This window comes from Chiloscyllium punctatum, chromosome 15, assembly GCF_047496795.1.
Source record: "Chiloscyllium punctatum isolate Juve2018m chromosome 15, sChiPun1.3, whole genome shotgun sequence".
Lineage (NCBI taxonomy): Eukaryota > Metazoa > Chordata > Chondrichthyes > Orectolobiformes > Hemiscylliidae > Chiloscyllium > Chiloscyllium punctatum.
The window spans coordinates 16,519,876-16,536,429 of record NC_092753.1 but is presented as its reverse complement, the minus strand read 5'-3'; the positions used below and the strand labels follow the sequence as shown (position 1 = coordinate 16,536,429).

The following is a 16,554-nucleotide window of genomic DNA, read 5'->3' as shown; positions in this document are numbered from 1 at the left end:
GGGGGAACTGTCTGAACTCCGAGGGGGAAAATGCGGTGGCGCGACGACACAAAATAGGATTGCATTCCCTGGAGCTTAAAGAAGTTGTGGGTGGTTTCAACAAAGTTGACAAGATATTAAGGGGGACAATAGGTTCTGTATATTTGGGAGAAAGTGAGGACTGCAGATGCTGGAGATCAGAGTCAAGTCTGTGGTGCTGCAGAGGCACAGCAGGTCAGACAGCGTCCAAGGAGGCATAAGTATGGCCCGAAACGTCGATTCTCCTGCTCCTCGGATGCTGCCTGACCTGCTGTGCTTTTCCAGCACCACACTCTCTGTTCTGTATATCTACCTTAATTTGTTTGTCTGGGGAACCAGATTTCTTTGGGAGTAATATTAAGGGGCATTTCGCCTGGTAGAAATTTCAAATTCACTTCCACAAACAACAATGGGTTCGTTGCTTATTTTAAGTTTTTGCCCTCAAAATGTTCTGGCTATCAGACGTTAAGAGAAATGGGATGAGCAGGTAAACGGAGTTAGATCAGAGATTAGCTGTGATCTTATTGAATGTTGGAATAGGGCTGAGGGGCTGAATGGCCTCCTCTCTTTTTAAGGTCCCAGAGTTCCTATAATCCTCTGTGGATGTGTCCTCCCATTGAGAGCACATAACCCTCTTCCTCCTCCCAGTTCCCCAGGTTTGTCCCTATTGGGTGTGACTTCTTTTCATTCTCTCAGTCGTGGTTAATTCCCAGGAGCAAGGCTAACCAGGACATTGTCCCCACATCCTGCACTCCAGCCCTAAGTGGGAGCAACTTGCTTCGGAGCTCTCCTTTTCAATGAGCGGGGAAAGAACGTTGTCACCAGCTGGACCCTTTCATGTAGGTCATTGATACTTCAGGCTCCAACACTTGGTCCATAGCGTTGGCATCACAAGTGCACATCTCAGCACTACTTCAATGTGATGAGATTGTCGGCCTCTCCCACCCTTATAAGCAGTGAGTTCCAGATTCCCACCACCTCCTGGGTGAAAACAGTCTTCCTCACCTCTGCACCAAGCCTCCTGCCCCTTCCCTTCAATCTATGCCCCTGTTCATTAACCCCTCCAACAAGGGGAAAGGTTTTTTTTCTTGCCCGCCCTATCTCTGTGCCTGATAATTGGATACGCCTCAATCACTTCCCCTCTCGATCTCCTCTGCCCGAAGGGGCATCGTTGCTGAGTTGTCGTTTCCTCTCATGGATGCCCATGCTGACGGCGACCAGTGGGACAACGCTCACATAAAACATCTTCCTCGAGATGATGGCCTGCTTCCTCCCAGTCGAAGGTTGGATTCCCGACTTGAGCTTTTTGTGGTTTTCTAACAAGAAAACGGATGTTGCACACCGCAATTCAACCAGCTGCCCGATTAGAGCAATCAGAGATGTCAAGTCTGCGTCCGTATACCCCTTTAGTCAAGAAAGAATTAACACAGGCAAACAAAAAAATCTGGGGTGCCTTTATGCCTTTATTTGTCTCGAAGCATCACAGCAGATTTAGGCCACAATGAAGGGAGTCTATTATTTGAAATCAACACTCTGTGGTATCCAATGGATTTGATGGCATGAGTCAGCCTTATTCTTAGGGACCTTGAATTCATTCACCTTTACTGATCCTCACTGTATAAAACTGGAGAGAGGAGTCATGTGGGCCAGATTCTGTCATCCTCCTTGACTCCGGGCAAATAATGGACAGGATTCAGTGGTTGTCGCTGGGTGGTCATCGAATCAACAGGGCAGAAGTGGGTACTGCAGATGCTGGAGATTCGAGTCAAGGTTAGAGCGGGGCTGGAAACGCACAGCGAGTGGGGGCTGCTCCTCAGATGCTGCCTGATCTGCTGTGCTTTTCCAGCACCACTCTAATCTTGACTCTGGCCATGAAATCTGCTACATATCCTGTTCTGTCACTGCTGTCGATTTACAAAGTACTAGTCCCCTGTGTTCACATCAAGGTCAACTGCCAATGGGAACTAGTGGCTAATACCTGTGATGACATATTGGGAAGTCTACACTGAATATTTTACAATAAGATTGCTTGTCTCTTAGTATTGGAGGGCCCTGATTAACAGCTTCACAGAGGAATGGTACTCTTTATTGGGATCCAATGTGTAGGCTCATTGGAGTTGAGTAAAGTCTGGACTAAACAGTCAAAACTTTGTAAAATTTGAGCTAATTCTGTTACCAGATATTAACGGTAGTAATTGAACTGCATGAAAAGCTTCAGTACACAATTCCATAACTTCCAAAGGCAGACCAAGTACAATTAGCAACGTCTGGGATTGGTTGAGTCTACATCTCCGTGCTCAATGTATCTGTGGTGAAAGCTGGATTTTTAATCCCCTTCTCAAACTCAATCTCCTCAGAAACCACTGCAGGTAAATCTTTGGTCTTTTGAAGTTCATTGTCCTCGGTGTCACCTGATTTTCTGCTATTGAGGAATAAACAACGATATTTCACTTTATTTCAGAAAGCACAATTATTCCACAGTAAACACCGACATATCCATGGCCACAATTTCAATTCAACACGTCATCAGCAGTCTATTATCCTACCATCCCAATTATTCCCATAATTCTCACTGATCCCAATAATCTTCACTGATCCTCCTAACTGTCACTGATCCTCAGAATCTCCACCAATGCCCATAATCCATAATGATCCCCATAATCCCCATGGATCCCATAATCCAAATTGATTCTCAGACTCCCCACTGATCTCAAAAATCCCCATTAATCCCCAACATCACAATTTTCTCATAATCCTCAGCAATTCCCAAAATCCTCAGTGATCCCCATAATCCACATTGATTCTCAGAGTCCCCAGTGATCTAAAAATTCCCAATAATTCCCAGCTTCCCCATTTATCCTCATAATTCCCCAAACACTCCCATAACTGCCAGTGATCCCCAGTGATTAGACTGGTGCTGGAAAAGCACAGCGTGTTGGGCAGCATCCAAGGAGCAGGAAAATCAGTGAGCCCCATCCTACCCACTGATTCCCATAATCCACCCTGATCCCTGCAATCCTCACTGATCCTCGTAATCCACAATGAGCTCCAGAGTCCACACTGATTCCTGAAATCTCCACTGGTTTCCCTAATCCACAATGATCCCCAGAGTCCACACTGAGCCCCATAAGCCCTGGAGACCTCACTGTCACCCATTTTGTTTGCTGATTCTCACAATCCTCATTAAACCACCCCCCCTCCCCTCCAATGATTCCCCCAAACTGTCCCCCAAAGCCCTCAGCAATCTCTGCACCCATTTGCGCCAGCGCACAGCATCTCTGCACTTACTGTCTTCTTGCCCGAATGCCACCGATGATCAGGATGGTTAATCCAATGCAAACCAGGCCAATGACAACCCCAAAGATGATCAGCCACACTGCCACAGTGGCCTCCTTTTGCGGCGCCAGCGTCGGCGGAATGCCAATAAACTCAAGTGTCTTATCGTTCAACAGAAAAGCACTGTTAAACCGCTCCCTGTTCTTCCTGTGACAGGACACAACATGAGACAGGAATGGTATTAGTGACTCTCAAACAGCGTGTCCAAAATTACTCCGCGTGATGATTAATTATTCGGGATAGGGGATACCACCAATCCTTCAATAAAGGGATCTAGCCCATTACATTCTGTGACAGGATACAGAGATCTTTTAGCAATGCGTATATCTTCCAGCAGCTGTCTTCCCACAAGCCTTCAACCTCCTAGTTTAGAGACATTGATTTGAAAGGGGATGAGAATTTGTTGTGAACATTTTGAACGTTTGTGCATTATTAATATCTAGCGTAAGTTTTGATGATTAAACTCAGACCTAGTACATTTTCATTCGGAATTTGTTCCCTTTTTCCAAGTTTCCGTATCTCCAATGAAAGGCAATTCAACCATTGCACCCGGCCTAGGCATCAACTGAACTCCCCCACGATCCATATCCTGGAAGTTACTGTTGACTAGACATTCAACTGCGCTCACCACACAAATGCAGTGGCGACAAGAGTAGGTCAGACACTAGGAATACTGCAGTGAGTAACTCACCTCCTGACTCCCTATTCACCATCCACAAGGCAGAAGGCAGGAATGCGATGGAATGCTCCCCACTTGCCTGGATGGGTACATCTCCAACAACACTCAAGAAACTTGACACCATCCAGGACTAAGCAACCCACGTGAATGGCACCACACTCACAAGCATCTACTCCCTGCACACTACCGACACTCAGGAGCAGCAGTGTGTACTATCTACACTTCACTGCAGCAATTTGCCCAAGCTCCTTCGACACCAGCTTTTAAACCCATCACCAGTTCAGGATGAGGCCAGCAGATACCTGGGCACACCACCACCTGGAAGTTCCCCTCCAAGGTACTCACCATTCTGACGTGAAAATATATTGTCACTCCTTCACTGTCACTGGGTCAAAATCCTAGATACCCTTCGAAGGGCATTGCAGGTGGTTGTTCACTCCAAGGACTTCAGGGGTTCAAATAGTGACTCTCCATCACCTTCTCAAGGGTTATCAGGACAATTCCAAGCATACTGATGTAAAGGGGAAACTTTTTTTTTTACTTTGTGAATAGACAATACTGATTGGTTGGCATATAGCCTTTAATTGGTAGAGATTAGATTAGATTCCCTACAGTGTGGAAACAGGCCCTTCGGCCCAACAAGTCCACACCGACCTGCCGAAGCGTAACCCACCCAGACCCATTCCCCTACATTTACCCCTTAACCTAACACTATGGGCAATTTAGTATGGCCAATTCGCCTAACCTGCACATTTTTGGATTGTGGGTGAGGTTTTGCGATGGAGAATGCACCAGTTAGATGACGAGTGACAATTAACTTTCAAATTTAAACCAGACTGGTTGACTCAGATTGGTCAAGGCATTCAGAAATGAACAACAGATTGGCTGTCACCTATTTTGTTTTGTTTCGACAGAAGTAATTTGCATAATGGCCTTTCTGTCTACAAGGAACGGACGTCTGTCTATTAATATATGCGTTTTCCAATATATACAAGTGCACCAGACTGCAAGCCTGACTATCTTAAACTGATTGTCAACATAATTCTTAGCATACACGGGATTGTTCACCAAATGTTGTCCAATCAGGTTTCACATCGAATATTGAACACCATGTTTGGTGCTTTGCTAACCTAGTCTGCTTTGTACTTTTCTTTGTTCACAAATCGCAAAATGTCGTCTTCAAGCCCCAAAAGGATGTTCTGATATCACACAAATCTGTGATGCGGCTAATTAATTTCAGTGCCGGTGTAATGGCAGGCATGTAAGCTATGCATCCCAAAGGCGAGTAGACATGTCAAATAGCACAACACTTTGCTGTTCATGATAAGAACATACCCAAGCGGCTTGTACTTGCAAAACTCAAAACATGGTGTCTAACATTCGATGTGATTCCATGATTGGACATCATTTATTAAACAACTAGAGTCTGCTAACAATTACAATTATAATAACTTTAGGATTGTCTGTGAAGCTTACATTGGGGTACTCCTGTATGTACCAGAAGCTAAATATATGATATATAAGGCCCTGTGCTTTACCAATTGAAAAAGCATATGCACACACTGCACTTGTTTCAACTTGACAATGTAGGTGACAGCCATTGTAGGGCTCATTCCACAGAGTAATTCCTTCTTCAATCAGAGTCAACTTGCCTGGTTCACGTTTTAGTACAGTTTGGCAGTGAACTGTTAGTCATCAGCTATCTGGTGTACTCTCCATGACAGCAACCTGACCAATCAGAGTCTAATTCCCAATCAATGAGCACAGTTGCATAAATCTGGCAATGAATGTTGGTTTTCCCCTTTATTGATATTCTTGTGAATTGTCTGAATGAGTTTAAGATGAGAAACTTCCACCTGAGGTGCTTTTTAAAACCAATATTCAATCTCTGTACTGGTAACTGAGTAAATAATACATTGTTAGCCACTTCAATGCCAAAGCGTTTTCGGTGATACCTGATAGCTTGTGACACCTCTGCCTTTGGAATAATTTCAGAGAGGTTCTTTGGATTCACAACAATGAAATAAAAGGAGATCCTTTCTGTTTCATCGAATATATAAACATTTTCCATCCTGTGCAGAAGATAATAATAATTATTATTATAAAGGCAGCACTGTGGGGGACACTTCTAGGTAATGAGCAGCTACACTTGAGAGACCTATGCGCAAATTGGGTCCAAACTGCGCTGTTGGATGCGGTGTCAAATCCGGGCCCCATTCCCGAAGATCTTCAAACCCCTGTTCGCCTAATCAGGAAATATTGCTGAACAAAGAGACCTTGGAGTGCAGGTTCATAGCTCCTTGAAAGTGGAGTCGCAAGTAGATAGGACAGTGAAGAAGGCATTTGGTATGCTTTCCTTTATTGGTCAGGGTATTGAGTACAGGAGTTGGGAGGTCATGTTGCGGCTGTACAGGACATTGGTGAGGCCACTGTTGGAATATTGCATGCAATTCTGGTCTCCCTCCTATAGGAACGATGTTGTGAAACTTGAAAGGGTTCAGAAAAGATTTACAAGGATGTTGCCAGGGTTGGAGGATTTGAGCTACAGGGAGAGGCTGAACAGGCTGGGGCTGATTTCCCTGGAGCGTCGGAGGCTGAGGGGTGGCCTTATAGAAGTTTATAAAATCATGTGGGGCATGGAGAGGATAAATAGACAAAGTCTTTTCCCTGGGGTGGGGCAGTCCAGAATTAGAGGGCACAGGTTTAGGGTGAGAGGGGAAAGATTTAAAACGGGTAACTTTTTCACGCAGAGGGTGGTACAGGTATGGAATGACCTGCCAGATGAAGTGGTGGAGGCTGATATAATTACGACATTTAAGAGGCATTTGGATGGGTATATGAATAGGAAGGGTTTGGAGGGATATGGGCCGGGTGCTGGCAGGTGGGACTAGATTGCATTGGGATATCTGATTGGCATGGGCGGGTTGGGCCGAAGGGTCTGCTTCCCTGCTGTACATCTCAATGACTCTATGAATGACCAAATCTCCTGAAGAGAAAGCCCCCTCGTGCCCCCAGTCCCAGCAAAACCTGTGTTATGCACTTGCCAGTGTTGAACTGGGGTAGAAGTTACACAACACCAGGTTACAGACCAGCAGGGCTCCACCTGGCGAAAGGGCAGTGCTCTCAAAGCTTGTGATTTTTCAAAGAGACCTGTTGGACTGTAACCTGGTGCCGTGAGACTTCCGACATTCATGATGAAGGGCTTTTGCACGTAACGTCGACTCTCCTGCTCCCTGGATGCTGCCTGACCTGCTGTGCTTTTTCAACACCCCATTCTCGACACTGACTTCTGATTTTGGCTGGCATCACGTATACCCCAGCTCAGGGATATCGGCCAGTGGGCTGAGTGCCAGCGTGTCGGAGTTGGCACAGGACAAGTAGAACCAGGCTCGGTGGGGGGTTGGCTGGGGGTGGGGGCATGTTGGGGCAGAGGGATCCTGTTGCATCCTGTTGCCCTGTTCTGCAGTAGATAGTGAAGCTGATGGGGAGAATATGTGGGGAAATCCTGGAGGGCCCATACAGCCTGTTAACCAGCGCGCAACACAATAGCTCCGAGCTGGAGCGGCTACATTTCTCCGGAAGCATGGAGTCTGGCGTGTACAGAGCTGCCAGCTTGCTCCAGGGAAGGTGGGAATGCAACATCCTCTCCTGATTGCCCTCCCAATTGCCATTGAGCCTCAACTGCTACCCCTCCCCCAACCTCCCAAAACAGAGGAACAGGGCATCAGAGGGCACGGTTTCCGTGGTAGGCACAGTGTTTACAGTGTAGGTGCAGGAGGAGGCCATTCAGCCCCTGCAGCCTGCTCTCCCCCTTTGGCAAGACTGTAGCCTCATCGCTACCTTTCTGCGGAGCCCAGATTCCACAATCTCAACCTTACAAATGTTCACTAAGCCTGACTTTCTTGGCCTAACAGACTGAGAGAAAAGACATTTCTGCTTCTCTCCATCCCCCCCCCCCCGCACCCCATCACTGGACAGGCATTCAAAGGGAGCTGCGCTAATTCATAACGTCCATTACTGTTGCAAAGTCTCAGAGGTTACAGCACTGAAAGAGGCTCTTCAGCCCATAACGTCCATACTAGTCACAACTAGTCACAACTATTCCAATCCCATTGACGTGACTTTGCTTCTTGGTGAAGCTGAGACAAGGGCACATCTTCCTTAAACCCTCACTTCCTCCTTGTTTCCCATTGATTCCCACTTACTTCCATATTTATTTGTTTCCTTCGGTTGCTCACCCAGCCCCGGGTGTCAGCTCCCCACCAGTTTGTTTACCACTGTGGCGATGTCGATGGTGCACTGAGTACCGTGGGGGCGCGGGGGAGGGGTGCTTGGGAGAGAGAAATAGATTCACTCACTCGAAGCTGATGAGCTGATTTCTCGACTCCTCCCAGTACTTCCTCATGGAAAAGGCGACGGTTGATCGGAAAAAGTACTTCTCGCTCACATCCCAAGGGTACTGAGGTCAAACAAGAAGCCTTTGTGTTAATATTCACCCAGAGCGGAGGATGCAGCTCTCTACCACCGGATCTAAGCTCAGCACATATCGTCCAATATCACAAATGCTTTGGGGGGGCACCCTTGAAAGAAATAAGCTGCCATTGATTGGTTTTCTTACTTTTCATGGCCCATAGCCTGAATTTAACGACCAAATATTTGTGAATGTGCAATGAGGCAACTGTAAAGACATAAATCTGACTCATCCAAACTATGAAAGCTGAACATTTCACTCAGCGATAATGTCAGTGTTGTTTTCATTCCCATTGGTAACAGCACCAATTCGAGTGTTCACATTGGTCATCTGACTGCAGCAGTTGGGAACCTGGTGCCTCAGTGACTAGCCCATTTGTATTTGCCTCATGTTCGTGGGTTCAAATTGCACTCCAACTATGACAGCATATCACCCCACTCTGGTACTCCCTGTGCAGCACTGAGGGAGACCTGCACTGTCGGAGATGCAAGGCGTTAAAAATCCCCCGCCTTCTCGGGTGATGGTGAAAGTGGCTCTTTTTTGAACAAGAGTAGCTAACTTTGTCCCGCATTTACCAGGCTAATGTTTACCCCCTCGACCGAAGTCAGATCGCAGAATCCCCACAGGGTGGAAGCAGGCCATTCAGCCCATCGAGTCCAAACCGTCCCTCTGAAGGGCATCCCACCCAGACCCATCCCCCCTATCCTATCCCTGTAGGAGCAGGCCATTCAGCCTATCATGTCCACACTGACCCTCAGAACACAATCCCTAAGCAGACCCCTCCCCCATCCCTGTAGCTCCCATGGCTAGTCCACCTAGCCTGCACATCCATGAACACTATGGCCAATCCACCTAGCCTGGGCACCGTTGGATTACGGGAGGAGACCCACGCAGACACGGGGAGAATGTGCAAACTCCACACAGACAGTCACCCAAAACGGGAATCGAACCCAGGTCCCTGGCGCTGTGAGGCAGCAGTGCTAACCACTGAGCCACCGTGCCACCAATAAACAAAGGCAAGAGTTATACAATTAAAAGTAGGGCCTTGGGCAGTGCTGTAGAACAGACAGACCTAAGGGTTCAGGTCCACAATTATTTGAAATTTGCATCGCGTACCGACAGGATGGTTAAGAAGGTGTCTAGCATACTTACCTTCATTGCTCAGACCTTTTAGTATAGGAATTAGGACGTTATGTTGAGGTTATGTTGAGACCTTTCCTGGATGACTGTATGCAGTCCTGGTTATGTTGTTCCAGGAAGGATATTGTTCAGCTGGAGAGGGTTCAGAAGAGATTTACCAGGATGTTGCAGGAATGGAGGGTCTCAGTTACAAGGAGAGGCTGGATGTGCTGGGACCTTTTTTCACTGGACTCTGGGAGGTTGAGGGGTGACCTTATAGAGGCTTATAAAAGGGGCATAGATAAGGTGATTGACAATGTTTTTTTTCCCCTGGGGTAGGGGAGTTCAAGACCATGCGGCATATTTTTAATGTGAGAGGAGAAAGATTTAGAAAAGACATGAGGACATTTTCTTTTACATAGAGAGTGGTTTTTGTGTGCAATGTGCGCCCACAGGGAAGTGGCGGATGTGGGAACAGTTACAATGTTTAAAAGATATTTGGATAAGTACGTGAATTGGAAAGGTTTGGAGGGATATGGACCAAGCGCAGGCAGGTGGGATTGGTTTGGTTTGGGATTATGGTCTGTTTCCGAGCTGTATGACCCTGTGACATGGTTGAACATACAGGGTAACACCTGGATCAAAATCATTCTGGCAGTGGTGTTTAATCCTGAGAAAATCATACCCTCCAGCCCCAGCACCAAACCCAATCTAAGCTTTCCTGTTTGGAATGATGGATTTAAAATGATTCTCCTGAATTCCCAATCACCCATTGCGAAAGCAAAAGTGAAAGCATTAATTTCCAGCAAGTGGCCTATCATTGGCTTAATACCTTATAGATTTTTCAGGCAATCCTAAAGTGAGGATATAAAAGACATGGCCATCACATGATAACACCATAGCAACCTGTGAGTCATATTATATAGCCTAATATATAAGGCCCTGCCCATCTAGTACTGTCAGAAGGACATAGAACAGTACAGCACAGTACAGGCTCTTTGGCCCATGATGTTGTGCCAAATGTGATGCCAAATCTAACTAATCCCTGGTCCATATTCCTCCATTCCTTGCACCTCTGTGTAAAAACACTTGCCTCTGACATCTCCTTTGAATTGTCCCCCTCTCCCCTTGAATGCTTGTTCCTCAGTATGAGAAGGGGGTCACAATAATACCTGCATGAGGGAACAGCCACAGCTCTCAGAGGGTTAATTGCGATGTCATTTATGCTGACAAGGTTAAACTTTTAACCATCAGTGGCAATCCCGCACCATAAAAAATGGCCATCGATGTAATAAAACTTGTCAGCAGAACTCGCAGCCTGCAGATTAACCATGAGATGGCAACTTCATGTCAGTAAAAACAGTAATGGGACTGAACAATGATCAAACAGGGTAAAGTGATACTGCTTTATGGTGAGGCACTCCACAGTGTATATTGTAAGTGAATCAATTACACTGAATCACTGTTATTGCAGAGGGATAGTCTAGTCAGTCAATGGCCATTATGAAGAGACACGTTCAGAGAGTAAGACTGAGGGTGAAGAGAGTATTGAACCCATTGAGTTTAGAGTGACAGATTATGTACAGGTTCCTGCACAATTGCAGAGAAATAAAATCACGATTCGTTTGTACAGATACAGAAATTGCTGGGGAAACTCAGCTGGTCATGATGGCATCTGTGAAAAGAATATAGACTTAATGATTCAAGACCAGTGACCTGTTCTGAGAAAGAGTCACCAGGTTCTTTATGTAATTCTGCTTTCAGCCCAGAGATGCTGCCAGACCTGTTGAGTTCCACCAGCAATGATTCTTTCAGATTTCCAGCATTGGCAGTGCTTAGTTTTAATTTACTGTGTGGTCGTTCAAAGATAAATATTTTAAAACAAGACTGTGTGATGGACCATTAATCAACCCTGAGATACCCACTCCAATACTCACTGTCTACCCTGTTTACTCACCCACTCCTATACCCACTGTCTACCCTGTTTACTCACCCACTCCTATACCCACTGTCGACCCTGTTCATTCACCCACTTCTATACCCACTGTCGACCCTGTTCATTCACGAACCCTATACCCACTGTCTACCCTGTTCACTCACCCACTCCTATACCCACTGTCTTCCTCGGTTCACTCACCCACTCCTATACCCACTGTCTACGCTGTTTATTCATCCAATCCTATGCCCACTGTCTATCCTGTTCCCACACCGATACCCACTGTCTAACCCTGTTCATTCACCGACTCCTGTGCCCACTGTCTACCCGGTTCATTCATCAACTCATATACCCACTGTCTACCCTGTTCACTCACCCACTCCTATACCCACTGTCTACGCTGTTTATTCATCCAATCCTATGCCCACTGTCTATCCTGTTCCCACACCGATACCCACTGTCTAACCCTGTTCATTCACCGACTCCTGTGCCCACTGTCTACCCTGTTCATTCACCCACTCCTATACCCACTGTCTATGCTGTTCATTCACCCACTCCTATACCCACTGTCTACGCTGTTCATTCATCCAATCCTATACCCACTGTCTACCCTGTGCATTCACGAACCCTATACCCACTGTCTACCCTGTTCACTCACCCAATCCTATACCCACTGTCTTCCTCGGTTCACTCACCCACTCCTATACCCACTGTCTACGCTGTTTATTCATCCAATCCTATGCCCACTGTCTATCCTGTTCCCACACCGATACCCTGTTCATTCACCGACTCCTGTGCCCATTGTCTACCCGGTTCACTCACCCACTCCTATACCCACTGTCGACCCTGTTCATTCATCCAATCCTATACCCACTGTCTACCCTGTTCACTCACCCACTCCTATACCCACTGTCTACCCTGTTCCTTCACCCACTCCTATACCCACTGTCCAACCCGGTACATTCACCGACTCCTATACCCACTGTCTACCCTATTCATTCACCCACTCCTGTGCCCACTGTCTACCCTGTTCATTCACCCACTCCTCTACCAATTGTCTACCCTGTTCATTCACCCACATCTATACCCATTATTTACCCTGTTCATTCACCCACACATTATCCCACTGTCTACCCTGTTCACTCACCCACTCCTATACCCACTGTCTACCCTGTTCACTCACCCAATCCTATACCCACTGTCTTCCTCGGTTCACTCACCCACTCCTATACCCACTGTCTACGCTGTTTATTCATCCAATCCTATGCCCACTGTCTATCCTGTTCCCACACCGATACCCACGGTCTACCCTGTTCATTCACCGACTCCTGTGCCCATTGTCTACCCGGTTCACTCACCCACTCCTATACCCACTGTCGACACTGTTCATTCATCCAATCCTATACCCACTGTCTACCCTGTTCACTCACCCACTCCTATACCCACTGTCTACCCTGTTCCTTCACCCACTCCTATACCCACTGTCCAACCCGGTACATTCACCCACTCCTATACCCACTGTCTACCCTATTCATTCACCCACTCCTGTGCCCACTGTCTACCCTGTTCATTCACCCACTCCTCTACCAATTGTCTACCCTGTTCATTCACACACTCCTATACCCATTATTTACCCCGTTCATTCACCCACACATTATCCCACTGTCTACCCTGTTCACTCACCCACTCCTATACCCACTGTCTACCCTGTTCATTCACCCACTCCTATACCCACTGTCTACCCTGTTCACTCACCCACTCCTATACCCACTGTCTACGCTGTTTATTCATCCAATCCTATGCCCACTGTCTATCCTGTTCCCACACCGATACCCACGGTCTACCCTGTTCATTCACCGACTCCTGTGCCCATTGTCTACCCGGTTCACTCACCCACTCCTATACCCACTGTCGACACTGTTCATTCATCCAATCCTATACCCACTGTCTACCCTGTTCACTCACCCACTCCTATACCCACTGTCTACCCTGTTCCTTCACCCACTCCTATACCCACTGTCCAACCCGGTACATTCACCCACTCCTATACCCACTGTCTACCCTATTCATTCACCCACTCCTGTGCCCACTGTCTACCCTGTTCATTCACCCACTCCTCTACCAATTGTCTACCCTGTTCATTCACACACTCCTATACCCATTATTTACCCCGTTCATTCACCCACACATTATCCCACTGTCTACCCTGTTCACTCACCCACTCCTATACCCACTGTCTACCCTGTTCATTCACCCACTCCTATACCCACTGTCTACCCTGTTCACTCACCCACTCCTATACCCACTGTCTACCCTGTTCATTCACCCACTCCTATACCCACTGTCTACCCTGTTCATTCACCTACTCCTATACCCACTGTCTACCCTGTTCATTCACCCACTCCTATACCCACTGTCTACCCTGTTCATTCACCCACTCCTATACCCACTGTCTACCCTGTTTATTCACCCACTCCTATACCCACTGTCTATCCTGTTCACTCACCCACTCCTAAATCCACAGTCTAACCCTGTTCATTCAGCCACTCCTATACCCACTGTCTACCCTATTCATTCACCCACTCCTGTGCCCACTGTCTACCCTGTTCATTCACCTACTCCTATACCCACTGTCTACCCTGTTCATTCACCCACTCCTCTACCAATTGTCTACCCTGTTCATTCACCCACTCCTATACCCATTATTTACCCTGTTCATTCACCCACACATTATCCCACTGTCTACCCTGTTCACTCACCCACTCCTATACCCACTGTCTACCCTGTTCATTCACCCACTCCTATACCCACCGTCTACCCTGTTCAATCACCCACTCCTATACCCACTGTCTATACTGTTTATTCCCCCACTCCTATACCCACTGTCTACCCTGTTCATTCACCCACTCCTATACCCACTGTCTACCCTGTTCACTCACCCACTCCTATACCCACTGTCTACCCTGTTCATTCACCCACTCCTATACCCACTGTCTACCCTGTTCATTCACCTACTCCTATACCCACTGTCTACCCTGTTCATTCACCCACTCCTATACCCACTGTCTACCCTGTTCACTCACCCACTCCTATACCCACTGTCTACCCTGTTCACTCACCCACTCCTATACCCACCGTCTACCCTGTTCATTCACCCACTCCTATACCCACTGTCTAACCCTGTTCATTCACACACTCCTATACCCATTATTTACCCTGTTCATTCACCCACACATTATCCCACTGTCTACCCTGTTCACTCACCCACTCCTATACCCACTGTCTACCCTGTTCATTCACCCACTCCTATACCCACAGTCTACCCTGTTCACTCACCCACTCCTATACCCACTGTCTACCCTGTTCATTCACCCACTCCTATACCCACTGTCTACCCTGTTCATTCACCAACTCCTATACCCACTGTCTACCCTGTTCATTCACCCACTCCTATACCCACTGTCTACCCTGTTCAATCACCCACTCCTATACCCACTGTCTACCCTGTTCATTCACCCACTCCTATACCCACTGTCTACCCTGTTCAATCACCCACTCCTATACCCACTGTCTACCCTGTTCAATCACCCACTCCTAAATCCACTGTCTACTCTGTTCACTCACTCACTCCTATACCCTTTGTCTCCCCTGTTCATTCACACACTCCTATACTGTCTACCCTGTTCATTCACCCACTCATATACCCACTGTCAACCCTGTTCACTCACCCACTCCTCTGCCCACTGTCTACGCTGTTTATTCACCCACTCCTATACCCACTGTCTACCCTGTTCACTCACCCACTCCTATACCCACTGTCTACCCTGTTCATTCACCCACTCCTATACCCACTGTCTACCCTGTTCATTCACCCACTCCTATACCCACTGTCTACCCTGTTCATTCACCCACTCCTATACCCACTGTCTACCCTGTTCATTCACCCACTCCTATACCCACTGTCTACCCTTTTCATTCACCCACTCCTATACCCACTGTCTACCCTGTTCAATCACCCACTCCTATACCCACTGTCTACCCTGTTCATTCACCCACTCCTATACCCACTGTCTACCCTGTTCAATCACCCACTCCTAAATCCACTGTCTACTCTGTTCACTCACCCACTCCTATACCCTTTGTCTCCCCTGTTCATTCACACACTCCTATACTGTCTACCCTGTTCATTCACCCACTCATATACCCACTGTCTACCCTGTTCACTCACCCACTCCTATACCCACTGTCTACCCTGTTCACTCACCCACTCCTATACCCACTGTCTACCCTGTTCATTCACCCACTCCTATACCCACTGTCTACCCTGTTCATTCACCTACTCCTATACCCACTGTCTACCCTGTTCATTCACCCACTCCTATACCCACTGTCTACCCTGTTCATTCACCCACTCCTATACCCACTGTCTACCCTGTTCAATCACCCACTCCTATACCCACTGTCTACCCTGTCCATTCACCCACTCCTATACCCACTGTCTACCCTGTTCAATCACCCACTCCTATACCCACTGTCTACCCTGTTCAATCACCCACTCCTAAATCCACTGTCTACTCTGTTCACTCACTCACTCCTATACCCTTTGTCTCCCCTGTTCATTCACACACTCATATACTGTCTACCCTGTTCATTCACCCACTCATATACCCACTGTCTACCCTGTTCATTCACCCACGCATATACCCACTGTCTACCCTGTTCACTCACCCACTCCTATACCCACTGTCTACCCTGTTCACTCACCCACTCCTATACCCACTGTCTACCCTGTTCACTCACCCACTCCTATACCCACTGTCTACGCTGTTCATTCACCCACTCCTATACCCACTGTCTACCCTGTTCATTCACCCACTCCTATACCCATTATTTACCCTGTTCATTCACCCACACATTATCCCACTGTCTACCCTGTTCATTCACCCACTCTTATACCCACTGTCTACCCTGTTCATTCACCCACTCCTATACCCA

General features: G+C 47.2%; 1 protein-coding gene across 2 annotated transcripts in view; it reads right to left on the bottom strand.

Moving 5' to 3' along the window:
• Nucleotides 1-1,463: 1,463 nt before the first annotated feature.
• ace2 (angiotensin I converting enzyme 2) overlaps nt 1,464-16,554 on the bottom strand; it is a 92,415-nt gene continuing 77,324 nt past the window's right edge. For both annotated transcript variants that reach the window (XM_072584723.1, XM_072584724.1), the window contains exons 16-19: nt 8,392-8,492; nt 5,989-6,105; nt 3,307-3,501; nt 1,464-2,440 (exon numbers count right to left, since the gene is read on the bottom strand). In XM_072584723.1, the coding sequence (XP_072440824.1) occupies nt 2,302-2,440; nt 3,307-3,501; nt 5,989-6,105; nt 8,392-8,492 (552 nt within the window). In that variant the 3' untranslated portion in view covers nt 1,464-2,301. The remainder of the gene's footprint in view (nt 2,441-3,306; nt 3,502-5,988; nt 6,106-8,391; nt 8,493-16,554) is intronic.